This window comes from Falco biarmicus, chromosome 9, assembly GCF_023638135.1.
Source record: "Falco biarmicus isolate bFalBia1 chromosome 9, bFalBia1.pri, whole genome shotgun sequence".
Lineage (NCBI taxonomy): Eukaryota > Metazoa > Chordata > Aves > Falconiformes > Falconidae > Falco > Falco biarmicus.
Window position 1 is genome coordinate 24,166,559 of NC_079296.1, and position 14,097 is coordinate 24,180,655.

Below are 14,097 nucleotides of genomic sequence, written 5' to 3' on the forward strand. Positions count from 1 at the left end.
ACAAAGAGAGGATTTTTACTTTTTTTTTTTTTTTGAGGTCTTTTCATTCTTGATATAGTCTAGTTTAAATGAAATTTAAGCTCAAAGGTAGCAAATGATCTTGTGGTTTCTATGTGAGGTCTAACATCTGGAGACAAATTAATTCCCAGAAATTAAGCAAGGAATGTCAAAAGGAGAAAAAGAAAGTGCAAGGTCAGCCAGTTCCTAGAAGTTGAAAGCGCGACAGATTTTGTAGGTGGAAATATTCAGAGGGATAATTCGGCTAATATTACAACTGCCTGTCTTTGGTTCCTCAATCCAATTGACCTGTTTGTAGTGGACTGACTGGGTGACCTTCATATAACCAGACTGCAGCTCAAACCCAGGCCTTCAATGACATACCTGACCTACTGTGCTGTTGTACCCTTTGCTCCTGTTTAGATCACCTGAAAACCCAGCTTACAGGACATTCAAGGACCCTACCAGAAGCCATGATATCTTCTTGGCTCTGACACAGGGGATCTGTGGTCTGCCCCGAAATCTTCAGTCATGTTTAAAGATAGGTTGGTTGGAAACTTCCTTTCCTAGCAGGAAGGAATTACTCTGTCAGTTCAGATAAAATTTAAACAGGTGTTAATTTGAAGTAGCCCTTAGGAAAAGAGTTGTGTTTTTAGCATGGTTATTGTAACACCCCAATCAAATTTGTCATTTACAGCTGATTCAGATTATCTGTAGAGAGACGGCTTGCTTTGCACTGGTTGTCTCCTTTAGCCCACATATTTTTCCAGCTGTCCACTTTTTCAAAGAGATCTCTGGAGAGCCAGGGAAAATGTACTACTATTAAATTGCACTGTGTTCTCGGAGAACAGGAATTGGAGCAATACATTCATGTTATTTGACCGAAATAAAAAGGCAGATATTTAAGGAGATAAGATGCTTTGTCACAATCTTGGAATATTTTTAAAGACTGAAGAGCTACATTTGGCTTGGAAGGAGCTACAGTGGAGCTGTGGCTGTCTTGGAGGCTGCTATCAAAGCAAGATAGCTGCTTTTATTAAAAATGCACAAAAAGTTATACTATTCAAGGAATTGAAACAAACAGCTTCTTTTAAGCCTAAATTCTCTTTTATCTCCTTCAGCTAAGAAAGAGGGGCCAAACATGGTAAACAGTACTAAGCGACTTCTGGAACTATCAATGGAAATATCAATGTCTTTGCATGTCGCTCTTCCTGAACTGGAGGGGTGTGACTGCAGGCAGCTTTGGCAAGCGATACAGCTGCTCAGGCAGGAATGGCCTCTAGCAAATCAAAACTGAAATAGTCTTCTTGTTGGCATTGATAGCCTGGTAGCCAGTTTGATTAAAAGCCTAAATTAACTTGAAACTCTCTCCCATATAAGATGCCTGCATATGTCCATACAGGTTGTGTTAAACCTGTAAACAGTCTTTATTGAAACCTGTTAATTTCTGCAGTGATGGTGATCTGTGGGTTGGCACTGCCTATTCTGTATCACAACACCACAAGGTGGGCTCTGTCACAGACTCTAATTTCACTCATGATAATCACCTTAAAGGTGCACACAGGGTACATTCACTCCATTTTAAACCAATGTACTGAGCAGACATCTGTGAATACTGAAGCAAGACAAGTGATTTATCTTTTCGAAAGACCTGTCCTTAACTGGTGCTGGGCTGAATACTGATGGCATGGGTGCATGTTGTACCTCTGCTTTAAATTCAACACTTTCTTTCAACCTCAGGATGTACATCCTGACAGAAGAAGCAATAACCACACAAAAAAAATCCTTAAATACAGACCTTAAAAAGTCCCAGTAATTGACAGCATAAAACAGGCATTACACTGCCTGCTGTTTAACTTGCTAGTAAGAAAAGTTCCCTGACCAAGTGCAAAAAGGGCAATTGAAGCATGTTTAGTAATTCAGAAAGCCTTGGCCTTTAGTCATTTGAGTAGATACCTGATCAAACCCACGCACAGCATCATGCTCTTACTTTTGTCTTTGGAAAGCCAAGAGGGACAGATAATAGAACAGCATATTAATGTACTTCCACTGTGTGCTGGAGCAGAGAGAGGAAATCTCAGGCTCTCAGTAGGCAGATGCATGGGGAGCCCCTGAAGATGACAAGAGTTTGAGAAGGGTGCCTTGCTTCTCTTTCCTGTCCTTTTCCCTTTCTGTAGAGAGGTAGAATGAATGTTGTAGTGGAAGATGCAGTGAAGCTCTTGCTCTGTATCAAGATGAAGCCTGTCTTTTTGTATTATTCCTCCCCCCCAAAAAAACAAATCCCACCCTGAAAAAAACCACATTGAAGCAAATATGATACAATGACTAATTTTAATTTCCCCGGTGTGAAAACCAAAAAAATCCTGATGTGGGTGAAAGACCTCTTTGATGTACATATACTAATCCATTTCTATCAAAGCTTTGCCATGTTACTGCATCTATTGGACAAGACCATATTAAGAGGAAAAGTTAATTGACCCCCAAAGGCAAACATTTGAAACACTGTCTTTTTTGACTCTCTGCACTATATATATTATGACAATTCTGTCTCAGCCTCTGCTTCTCCAGCCCTTACTGGGATCTTCTTTAGACTTGCATCTTATGGCACGGTCTGATCAAATTCAGGAAGCATCTAGTGAATAGATTAACTTGTTTGCTTCTTAAGCATTTATGAAATTGCCTTTAGTTTTCCTTTGTGTTGGTCAAAATATCTTTTTACCTCTCCCCTAGTTATTGCAAAACTATTGATTAAAATGTAAAGTTAATGAAACTGTACATCCACCAGACAAAGCATGTTTTACTCTGTAATCTCTCCCTAGGTTTGAATAGAGTGGTCTGCCCCTGTGTGTATGCGTGTTTGCAAAAGTTTAAACTTGAGATTAGAGCTATGCTAGCCAATGTTGCCTGAAGCACATTGGGAACACCTGCTCATGTAGGTCTACCAGCAGACTGACTAGGCTGACAGTCTGAAATACGGAGTCTGAAAAACAGCTGCAGCAGTAACTTCTACTAGCACAGCTGGAGCTGAGAGAAGATATCTATTCACAACCACAATTAATAGAAGGCAGCGGGCCTTATGTTGCCTTTCCTGTTACCTCAGGACTTAAGCCAATCTCTTCCTCCCCAAAACCAGCCCATCTTCTGGGATTAGTTTTTCACCAGCTCAAAGCAGCAAGTAAATCAAATGAATATTCATCCACTCCATACTCACATCTGAATCTGGACAAACAAACAACTGTTCTGAATCTTAACTTGGTGGTGAATCCGCTTTCAAATTTATAGATCAGATTTCCTCAGTATATTATTTTTCATCTTTACTTTACAAGGCTCCATCTGGAGGTATTAATTCACCCTACAAAACCACGACAAAGTGAATTGTCAAACGCTATTAGTAACAGAAGAAAGAAGTAACATCAGCTTCCAAAGAGTATATTTTCTTATGAAGTTCCCAGTTTTGCATATAGAAAGCCCTGGCTGAGATTCATGGGAGCAGAATAACTTTGGGATATCTGCCCAGAACAGACAGAACAGCTGAATCTTCTGGGAATCACCTGGTGCTAAGAAATCTGCATTTCTTTTCCTACCTCCACAGATTTTTATGGCACCAAAGAACTCAGGGTGCCTGGGCTGGGCACATAGAACCTGGGATTTTCATTATAACAGTTTCTCTCTTGGTGGCTTTTTCCACAGGGTAATAATTTCTCCAGGCATTGAAAGAGGGAATCAGGTTTAATAGTTTCTGGTTGTTGTTTGTGGTTTTTTGTTGGGGTTTTTTTTGTTGTTGTTTTTTTTTTTTTAATTATGCTATTTTTTCATTGCTTCCTGCCTGTTGTAATACACAGAACAAAGTAAACCAGAACCTCCCTTATAACACTAGTGATCTAACTACAATTCTGCTCTTTACCTCTTGTAAGGATTAGGGTTGTCTTTCTGTTATATTTTGGGGTGGCGGGAGTGTTTAGCACAGTAGTCCAGGGCCTTGGCTTCTAGTTGACACTGTCATTGGAAATAATAAACTGCAGCAGCAGCACTGACTGCAGACATTAAGCCGTTAGATCCTCCCTGTATCAGTCCCCAAGCATACTTGGTTTCTGAATGCTAGGCAAGAAACAGATGTTTCACATGCTGCTTTTTTCTTCTTAAAAAAAAACCAAAAACAAAACCACACCACACCACCACCACATTTTTAATATCTGTGATTCCACAATTACAAGTGGAATCACTCAGGTGCCAAAAAAAGCTAACACATAACCACCACCCTCCTCCCCCAAACAAAGTACTCATTAAAATGAAAGTGTTGGTGGAGGGGGGAAGTGCTGCTGTGTAACACTGTACTGCCAATGTAAATGTTCAATTAACACCTCATCAGTTAATTACTGCTTTGAAAATTCGCAGAAGAAAGCTGGTGTAAAATATTCCTGGATGGAATTACCCGCTTACAAGAGTGTCTACAGTTGTCTACAGTTTCCAATTAAACTCCAGCCTAAATATATCTCTTGTATCCCCACAATTACTTTGGTGCCCTTGAAAATGACAGAGCAGAGCTCCCTCTAGTAACCTTCATCTCTTTTCTTTCCCCAGGACATGCATGTTATCAGCACAGATGAGAATCAGGTGTTTGCAGCTGTTCAAGAGTGGAACCAGAACGACACATACAATCTGTATATCTCCGACACCCGAGGGGTGTACTTCACCCTGGCCTTGGAAAATGTCAAGAGTAGTCAAGGGCTGGAGGGGAATGTGATGATTGACCTCTATGAGGTATGTCATAACTCCAAACACTTTATTCCTATCTCAGGAGCTCATATGATGCCAGTACCCTTTCCTTGTTGCGCATCAGTCCCGTAATACGCATGTGAACAACAGAGCCAAAAAGTGACTGAACACATAGCTTTGTCCTCCTTTTGCTTAAGGGCCTCAATGGAGCCAGCTGAGTTTCAAGGCCAGGTTTTACACAGGTGTTGAATTCAGGCCCAGCCTAATATTATGAACAGATTCACTGCTGTACCCTCGTGTAGGTTCTCAGGTGAGGAAGCGCTCAGGCCTCTTTCATGCATAGACAGATAGGTATCGGAAGAGGTCATGGAAGAGTACATTCAGTCCCTAAGAGGAACTCTAGCCTTCTCAGCCAAAATCCTGTTGACCCACATTGGTCCAGCCTATGGCTCTGAAAGCTCCCAATACTTTGAATAGCATCGTTCTCCAATTTGTGTTGCATTTCTGACAGCCTCTAATCTCTTGTTTTAGAGGTAAGGGGAGACAGCAGTTTTCAGCTCTGTCACCCTCCTCAACTTGGACTATTCTGGGAAACAAAGTGATTTTAGAAACGCCCTCTAGGGCTATCCCATGAGCATGGAAACTCTCCTACCTCATGTTGATGTCCCTTTTACCTCTGAGCCTTTTTCTGACAAGTGCATTCTGCCTAAGCTCCCCTGTAAACCGTCCAATTTACATTGTGTTCTATAAGAACTGATCCTAAGAATAGGGCTTTTAATGTGCCCTCACACATCTTTTATTCTGCTGCCTGTTTTAGTTCTGGAGACAGCACTCAGCTAAGTAGAAATTCAGTTCTCAGCTGCTGGTTTGAGGGTCAGCTTCTCTTTTCAGGCCTCCTCCAGGGGGTTTTCTGACCATTTAGAATAAAGACCATGAACTAGATCTGAGTTTCTGTGCAAATAAGATGCTTCCCATATCTCCCCATCGCTGCCTGAATATTAGCTCTGCTGTATAGTTTGCCTTCAGCTGCCCTTTACTTGGATACCACCTTGAATTGTCCAGAGAGTGCAAGTGTTGTATGTAGATGCAGATGAACTGTAGGAGGATGGGCACTGGCATTTCAGTCATTTGGAGACTTTTACTATTAATCTCTCTGCAGCGCTGGCAGCCCATGGAAAAACTGTTGCCTCTTATTACTGTCAGCTCGAGAAGCAGTTTTACTGCATTATGTAAAGGTGTCCTACATCCCAGGGGGAAAGAAAAGCCTTTGTTTTGTTTTATTAGGCTGACACCATACAGTAACCTGGATTGAAATTGATGGAATCAGACTTGTAGCGTCATATCTGCTGATTATCTAGATAGAAAGAATATTGGCTGACACTGAACCTGGCACAAACCTTCCTTTCAATTTGATGTTCTAGCTGGAAGGGAACAGAAAGCCAGCCAGCATGATTCTCTGAGTAGGGTTGTTGCAAATGATGAATGCTCTAGGGGTAAATGAAGACAAGAGAAGAAAAAAAATCCATAGATAAATTAAAATGAAGTGAAGAGATTGCAAATTGAGTCCTGTGGTGACAGTGATATATTTGGAAAAGCAAGATTATTTGAGAAGATGCCAGAGGAAGCCCTGTTTAATGTGCGTGTGTCTGTGTGCATGTCTGTTAGGTGTTACAAGTTCTTCTAGTTGCATTGTAGTCAATGTGTTTGTGTCTGTAGATTCCTAAACTGATTCTACATCAAGGGTAAAACTGCTCAATGCTTCTCAATCAGGAATTGTGTTGGGCATAAAGAGAAAACAGAAATTCTTTCATGGTGCCTCATCACGTTTTCCCTTCTCTTCTGTAAGTCACCAGGAGACTTTCACTGAGACCTTGCTACTCCAGTGTGTGGGCTCTTCTGCTGCTGGAACTTGTAGAAGATGAGGCCCCTCCTAGAGGGATGCTATTCCCCCTTCTGCATGTTGGATAGAGCAGGGTAAAAGAATAGCCCTTCTCTCTACCACCTTCCAGTGCCACTTCATCAGTAGCACACTGGACTCAGCATTCAGTGGGTCTTCAGTCATAAAAGGGCTGTCCCAGACAGCCTGACCATCTCCTAGAGCAAGGGAACAGCAAAAATCACTGGCCATTGGGTCTGAGTGTCCTTTCTAATTCCTGCACCTCTCCACTGATATGGTATGGCTCTGCTTGGCTCTGTAGTTGGACTGGTCTGCAACAAGACAATCCTGCCTGTGGGAATCCATGCCTGAAGAGATAACAGACTTGAGGACATGTGTCTATAGCTATGGTATATATGCCTGTTACTCTGGGACTTACTTTTTTTTAGCAGGATGGTTGTTGGATGGGAAGTATGTTTGATGTATGAAGCTGGTGATGGGAGTGAAGAATGTGTTTTGAGTTGTGTGTTCGAGTCTCTGGTATGGATCTTTCTAAAACTGTAGACAGCATTTCTATCTGCACACGACACATTCAGGGTAGTGAGGATTGTCTACAATGTTCACGTGGGAGCTAATGGAGGGCTTTTCTCTGTGACCACTGTTGGTCATGCACTTACTTTAATGAGTCTTTCTTTTTCACGATTCTATGAACAGCAGGGATGAACAGAGATCATTGTGCATGTCATGGTTGTGTTTATGCAATAGGTGTATCTCTTCCTACTGAGAGCACACAAACATGTATAGTGTGTGTGATCTTTTCTTAAGATAAAGCTGTCCAAGACTGACAGTATAACTTACACTGCTTTCTCAGGAAAGGATTCTGAGTCCCAGCCCATGACTGGAATCATAAAAAGAAAAAATCACAGGATTTCAGACCACATTTATCACCTGATATATAAAATGCTCTTTAATCATTTATAGCCACTATTTCACAGGGACTATATAATACAACTATTTCAGGACAACAACAAAGAAAAGTACAAATGGAGCTATAGGCTCTGGCCTCTGGTAGTAAAGGCAAAACTATGCTATTTTTCCAGCCCTGTCTATTCATGCAGTATCACTGGGAGACAAAGTACCCTTGTCTTTTCAGGGTGCTTTTCTGCTACAACAAAGAAATCCTGAATACTTAGTTGGTTAGGACCAAACAATCCAGCTAATAAATTGAAAATATTATCTTTTTATGTTTATATCAACAATAGATTAGTTAACTACTTAATTTAAAGACAATTTGAAGTACACCAATGTTCTGTACCAATGCACTGTCCACTAGCAGTACCACAGCATGTGACCAAAAGTGCAATACAGTCCTACTCAATGGGAGCTATAGCACAAAAATCCAGCCACATAATTAAATCAGCTGAGCTGGAACAGCCTCTGAATCTGCTGTGTAACCATTGTCCTCATGATGCCATTTAAGTAATAATCTTTATGAGTAAAAAGTCTTGTTGAATGATTCTGTGCACTAGTTCTACATCATAAGAAGAGATGGGGTGGATGACTGAACAGACTTGCTGGAAATCAGAAAGTTTTTCACTTTCCTCCTCCTTCTCCTGATTTCGCTTCCCTTTTTATTGCAGCACTCAGATTGCAGAATGGCAGCTTAACAAATTCATTCGCAAGCTGCAGCAGCTATTGGGCTATTGATTTTCAGTGTGCTGAGAAGATGGGAACATTCTGCAGTGTGAATTGTGGTCTGAGGTTGACTCTTTATCTCCCCACTAAGACACTTTTGGGCTTGGTTCCAATGTGAGTCTGTTAGCATCACATCTTTACAAAATCCTCCTGCAGGTCTATGGAGTAAAGCTGTTGGATAAAACACCAGGAAAAATAAAAGGATGAGAATATCATTGCTAGCTCTGTAACTAGCTTTCTGGGTTGCCTTGCTTGAGTCACCAGTGCTTTGGCTTCCTCAAAATACAAAACTGTAATAAAAATACCTCTGTGCCCCAAGTTATCATGTTGAAACACTGATAATTATGAAACACATTGGGATCCTTAGATGAAGTGTCTTAAGCAGTCTGTATGAGAATAGAAGCACTGAACACCAAGTTTATAGGTGTTCAAGGCCAAAATTGCTGCTGTTTCCTGCTGCTGCAGTGCAAGAGCCAAATGATTGCTCTATACATATTTTGTCTTTCGGGGCAAGGATGCCTACACAGTTGAGAGATTGTCACTTTACAGATAATGCTATTGACATCTTACTATGTTCACATGCTGATTCTGAAATATAAGCTTTCTTTTCCTTTCCAACCGTGACGGTCTTATCTTGTCCCCAGCTCCTCAGTTTGCCTTCCTGTGATGCTCCTTGGCAATTCTTGCCCTGAAATCTACAGTACTGACACGGGCGCCAGATCTCTGTTGGGTTTGACAGGGCAAGAGAGACACATGCAGAGAACCTGCATTGGCTTGATCTATTTTTCAGCCATGTCAATTTTTCCTAGGTAGCAGGGATAAAGGGAATGTTCTTGGCTAACAAGAAGATTGACAACCAAGTGAAAACTTTCATCACCTACAATAAAGGAAGAGACTGGAGTTTGTTGCAGGCTCCGGACACTGATCTGAAAGGAAACCCCATTCACTGCCTCCTAGTAAGTACCTGGGGGGGAACTTGGGGGGTGGTAATGTCCCAGAACAATCTTTTTCTACCAGGTAACACAAGAAGGAGAGGGCACCTCTCTCCGTGCAGTGCATCTCATGGAAGGAATACTGCATATTAAAAGCGCAGTACACAAGACTTGGGCTGCTGAGTGGTATTGCAAGAGCTGGCATTGTAGTTTAACTGAATTTCATTTCTGGAACAAAAGGAATCATCGTAGATCAGCTTCCTCCTGCAGAGCTGATGGTCTCCCCTCAAAAGGCAGGTGAGGCTGGATGCTGTTTCTGCGCAGTTGATTCTCTGGACACTAGATGGGAGGAGTGAGCTTTTGTAGCTCAGAACTTTCAGGGACCTCATAACGAGACAGGCCCAAAGGAAAGGAGGGCTCTGGTTTCTTTCAGGCCACTCTGTTGGCAGTATTAATATTTATGTTTTTAAGCTCAGAAGCCAGAATCGACACATTCATCCAAATATATGTATATCTATGTGCTGGGTGTATATTGTATCTGTCTCTATACTTATTGATATAGATCCACAGGCAGACAAGTCTTTAATCAACATTATATGCAAACCGTTTCCAACAGCAAAAGTGAAATATAAGCAGTGTGAATAGAATTGGAGATCTCTGTCAAATAAGAAAGCTTAGACTGGTCTCAATGTATTTTTCAGCTGATATAATCTATACGCAGTAGTGGGATAATACTTAGAACCCCACCCTTTGGCATTCTCAATAACTTTTATATCATACAAATTCTAACATGGTTCCAGGCAGAATCAGGGGCACTATTTAATCTGCTCTTCCTTCTGCTGTCCTGTACCTGCATGTTATTTTCCATCATAAAAAAAAAAATAATAATTGTCATTTTTCATTTTGAGGCTTTAAGTTTGTTAGAATCTGAATCATTGTTGTATTTTGTGCTAAGTAGCTGAATGCTGCACTAATCTCTTAACCCCATGCATTACTGCAAAAGCAAAGAATAAATAAGTTGGTATCTGAAGCTGTTCAAATAAATGGTTTGGGGTTTTTTTTGGTTGAGCCAAAATGCAAGCCTTTCATTTTCTGTCCAGTTTGGAAAAAAATAAATAGGGAGAACTGGGGGTGAAACAGAAGAGTTACTTTAGAGCATTTGTTTGTATTTATTTTCTTCTTTTTAAAAATTGTAACTAAGTGTATTTTAAAATTAAATCTTTTTATGAGATGAAAACCTAAAAGATGACATTCAGAAAACTTTGCAGACATAAAACAGTTTAACTTTTTGGAAGGGACCATGTGTAGAAGCCTTTGTGTTTCAAATGGATTGTAATCTAATTTTAAATTAAGTGAACATATTTAGTAAAAACCTTATGACCAATTTTATCAGAAACCCAAGATTTTTATTATATGATAGTGTAATATTTTAGGGAGTGAACAAGGCAGAAGAAATAAAAAACATGCAGGCAAGTAAACACTCGAAGTAAACTTTATTCTTTTTGCATAAATTTGAAGTTTGAGTTCTGAGAAAAGGTCTTTCTTGGCATTGCTGTGCACTGATCAAGAGAGATCTGACTTGCTGTTGTGCTATAAATGAATCAGAGGTACTGCTCTGTGGAGACCTTATGGAAAAGATGTTTGCAGGAACTGTGTATTTTGTATACAAGTGTATGCTGCTACTGGAGTTATCCACAGTCCAGTGGAAGTCGTTGTATGACTGTGTATAAACCAGGACTGGATGGTTTTTAGGGAGAGAAGGGATTATGGCTGCTTTAAGCCTTCCCATCCGTACTGTAACTGCTACTATAGTCATGGGCACCTGAGAACACAATTCATTTCAGTTAAAATTAGATCAGATATTCCTGGACAAGCTGAAATTCCCTTGAAGATGGTAAACTTGAACAAGTCAGGCAAGGGGTCATGAGCAGGGGCAGAAGTGTAGGCACTTGTAGGGATATAGTCAGACCTCACCCAAAGAAGCTCTTGGTCTTCTGTGGATTGTGTTTACATCCTTGTAGCTCCACTATGCACAAACAACTGTTTAAACACTGGTTGATTTTTATTTTGCTTTCTATGCAGCCATGTACTTGCTCTGAGAATGCTTCCACCTGTGCAGCCTTAATGTAGGCTTGTTATCCTGTTTGCACTGGAAAGCAAGTACTTCTTAAATGCTCTGTGACTCTGGCTGGGTTAAGCATCTCAGATCTGTGGGCATCTGGAGAAATGGGTCCATGATTTCAGGGTGGCAAGGGACAGATCCTCAGTGACTTGAACCATGTATCTCAGTCTTTGCACTTCTAGGAGAAGGGAAGGAACTTAGCCAGCCCTTCCCTGTGAGAAGGCCAGAGGAATCTACAGCCATGTTTGGTTTTCCTTTTCCCTTAACATCAGCTAAAACAGGCAAGAGGCCTCTTTCACTGTCTGAGCCTGCCTGAGGACTCCTTCCTGCATAGGTTGTCACAAGCTAGTGGAGTGGTAGTAGAGCAGGGATCGTCAGCTGAGCATACAGGGTCTCAGGTGGTCACCTTGCAAATTTGCAAGAAAGCACATAGGTGAAATCTGAACCAAACATACTTGTTAGGTCTTTTACAGGAGTAATCAGTTTGCCTGCAAAAGAAAGGGAGTAATGGTACAGAAAATATACAAAGTGAAGTGACAATCCTGCAAAAGAGAGCCAAGCTATTTAGAAACTGATTTGAGCTTCACACTTAATGGTGGGGGAAGATTAAAGCAGAATATGGAATGGAAGAATTCAAGAAATGATAGAGAAGAGACCACAGAATTTGGGAGTGGTAGGGAAATCTTTGACGCAAAACCACTGGAAATGTACATGCTTGGCAATAAGTCAGGGAACCATAAGGGTTGAGGGAAAACATGGAGAAAAGTGGTTGTCACTTGCTCTGAGGTAATTCTGTTCCTTGTCAATGTGACATAGCTGTAGTATTTAAACAGTTCACAAACTCCACTCACCTCTTTAGCTACACTGTTAACCCCTGCATCATCATAAGTTTTACCTCCTTACAGCGGTTGCTCCTTTTCCTTCTACACATTACATCTCCTGGCATGATTCTGCTTTTCCTTATGGCATAGCTAAGGGAATTCTTAATAGTCCACTGTATACCTAGCTGAGCTCCCATCCTTCCTCCATGGCAGATACTAATGCTTTCACATTGCTGGTTTTCAGCGTAGTTGTCTCTAGCAATAGCTGGGGACACAGCAATGATGTATGTTCTAGCTTGTTGGCAGAATGGGATCTGCCCTTTCCCAGAGTGACAAAAAGGTCCCCAGCCTGTGAGTGCAATGCTGTGAGTCCTCTGTGCATCTGGTCTGTAAACCTAAACTAAGGGAGAGTTAATGCAGAAATAAGTACATAGCAGCTAAGCTGGCAGCTAAGGAGGTTAGGAGCAAATCTGGTTGAAATACAAGTGAGCCAGATGGAACCATCCCCCTACTGACAATACGCTTGAGGTGTTTTTTTCAAAGCAACTCAAAGAATTTCTTTGCATTTTTGTGAGATGGCTCTGAATAACGATGATAGAGGAAAGCAATGAAATATCATCTATCCCAAAGTTTTATTTTTCTTGTTTATACCACTTTTTTTTCTAAGCTGAATATGCTTAATCTTCATAAAATAGCTGTCAAAGTATTATATCCCAAAGATGCTGGTTTTGCCTGATACTTATTTTGTGCTGTGAAGTAGTTAACTGAGGAGTAATTCTACCTTGCAAGTTATGGGCATCTGTCTAGAAGAATTAATCAATTAGGTTTCAAGGATAGTCTTGTGGTAAAAAACACAGAGCTGAATCTCAGGAGACTCTTGTTTCAATTTTTAGACCTATCTCAAATTTCCTATGTGATCTTGGGCAAGTCATTCATTTTCTCTGTGCCTCCCTTCCCCAGACATATGTTTATTCCCTCCCACATTTTGTTTGTCTTGTCTGTATGGATTATGAGGATTTCAGGACAGAGACTCATTTCTTGTAAGGGTGGTAGTGGTGGTGGGGCATTCATGCCATCTGCTACAGAACAATTTAAGCTTCTAAGTGATTTTTATTATCTCTAGATGACGAGTGTCTGTCTTTCTTCATTGCTCCTTGCTATTACAGGTGAGCCAATCCTGTTGACTCCCCCCCAGTTTGTGAATGGTGTCTAGCATCACCCTTGTAATACTTTGCCCCACTCCTGATCAGGGCCAGTCACTAATAGCTGTTTTGTGTGTGTCATGCTGTTGGGGACAGTTCAAGTGGGCTTTGCAGAACAGTCAAGAGGTGGGTTTGTTGATATTTATTAGACATTTTACTAAGGACTGATGAACTTCCTGAGAGGGGAGCATAAAAGGGCTGGCTTGAAAATATTAGGAAGCAAGTAATAAACTCCAGTATGACTCTAAGAACTATGGCAGTGAGCAGAGCAATGGGCTATGTCGCTCATACTTTCTTTTCTATCCAGGCTGCAAATGCATCATGGCAGTGGTGGTCTTTCCCTTAGTGACCGTGCAGCAGCTAGCACACCTGGATGCTAGGCAATGACAGGGATGATTCTGATGATGATGATGATTTCATTAGCCTGTTAGTAACAAAAAAAAAAGGATAGAGACAATTGATGCAAATTCAAAAAAACCAAAGCTGAGATGTCTGTATGTTAGTTAAGCTGTGGGAGCTAGAGGAAGAACACAAAGGGACCAACAATGTGATGGAACACAAACCGGTCTGGATAAATATCTGTAGGTGAACTATATATGGATATAGATGGAGAAGGTGTACGCCAGGGATGGAGAAGAGAATGCTGCCACAGTAAGGATGTGAGATGGCCATGGGAAGTAACTTTAGATGTCTGGCTAGAGTGGAGACGCTGTGTTTTACACTATACCCAATTGTC

The 14,097-nt window shown here is 41.0% G+C and overlaps 1 protein-coding gene across 4 annotated transcripts in view; it reads left to right on the forward strand.

Moving 5' to 3' along the window:
* The window catches only part of SORCS1 (sortilin related VPS10 domain containing receptor 1), a 304,454-nt gene that overhangs the window by 228,571 nt on the left and 61,786 nt on the right, over positions 1 to 14,097 (forward strand). For all 4 annotated transcript variants that reach the window (XM_056352733.1, XM_056352734.1, XM_056352735.1 and 1 more), the window contains exons 9-10: positions 4,579 to 4,758; positions 9,094 to 9,240. In XM_056352733.1, coding sequence (XP_056208708.1) covers positions 4,579 to 4,758; positions 9,094 to 9,240 — 327 coding nt within the window. The remainder of the gene's footprint in view (positions 1 to 4,578; positions 4,759 to 9,093; positions 9,241 to 14,097) is intronic.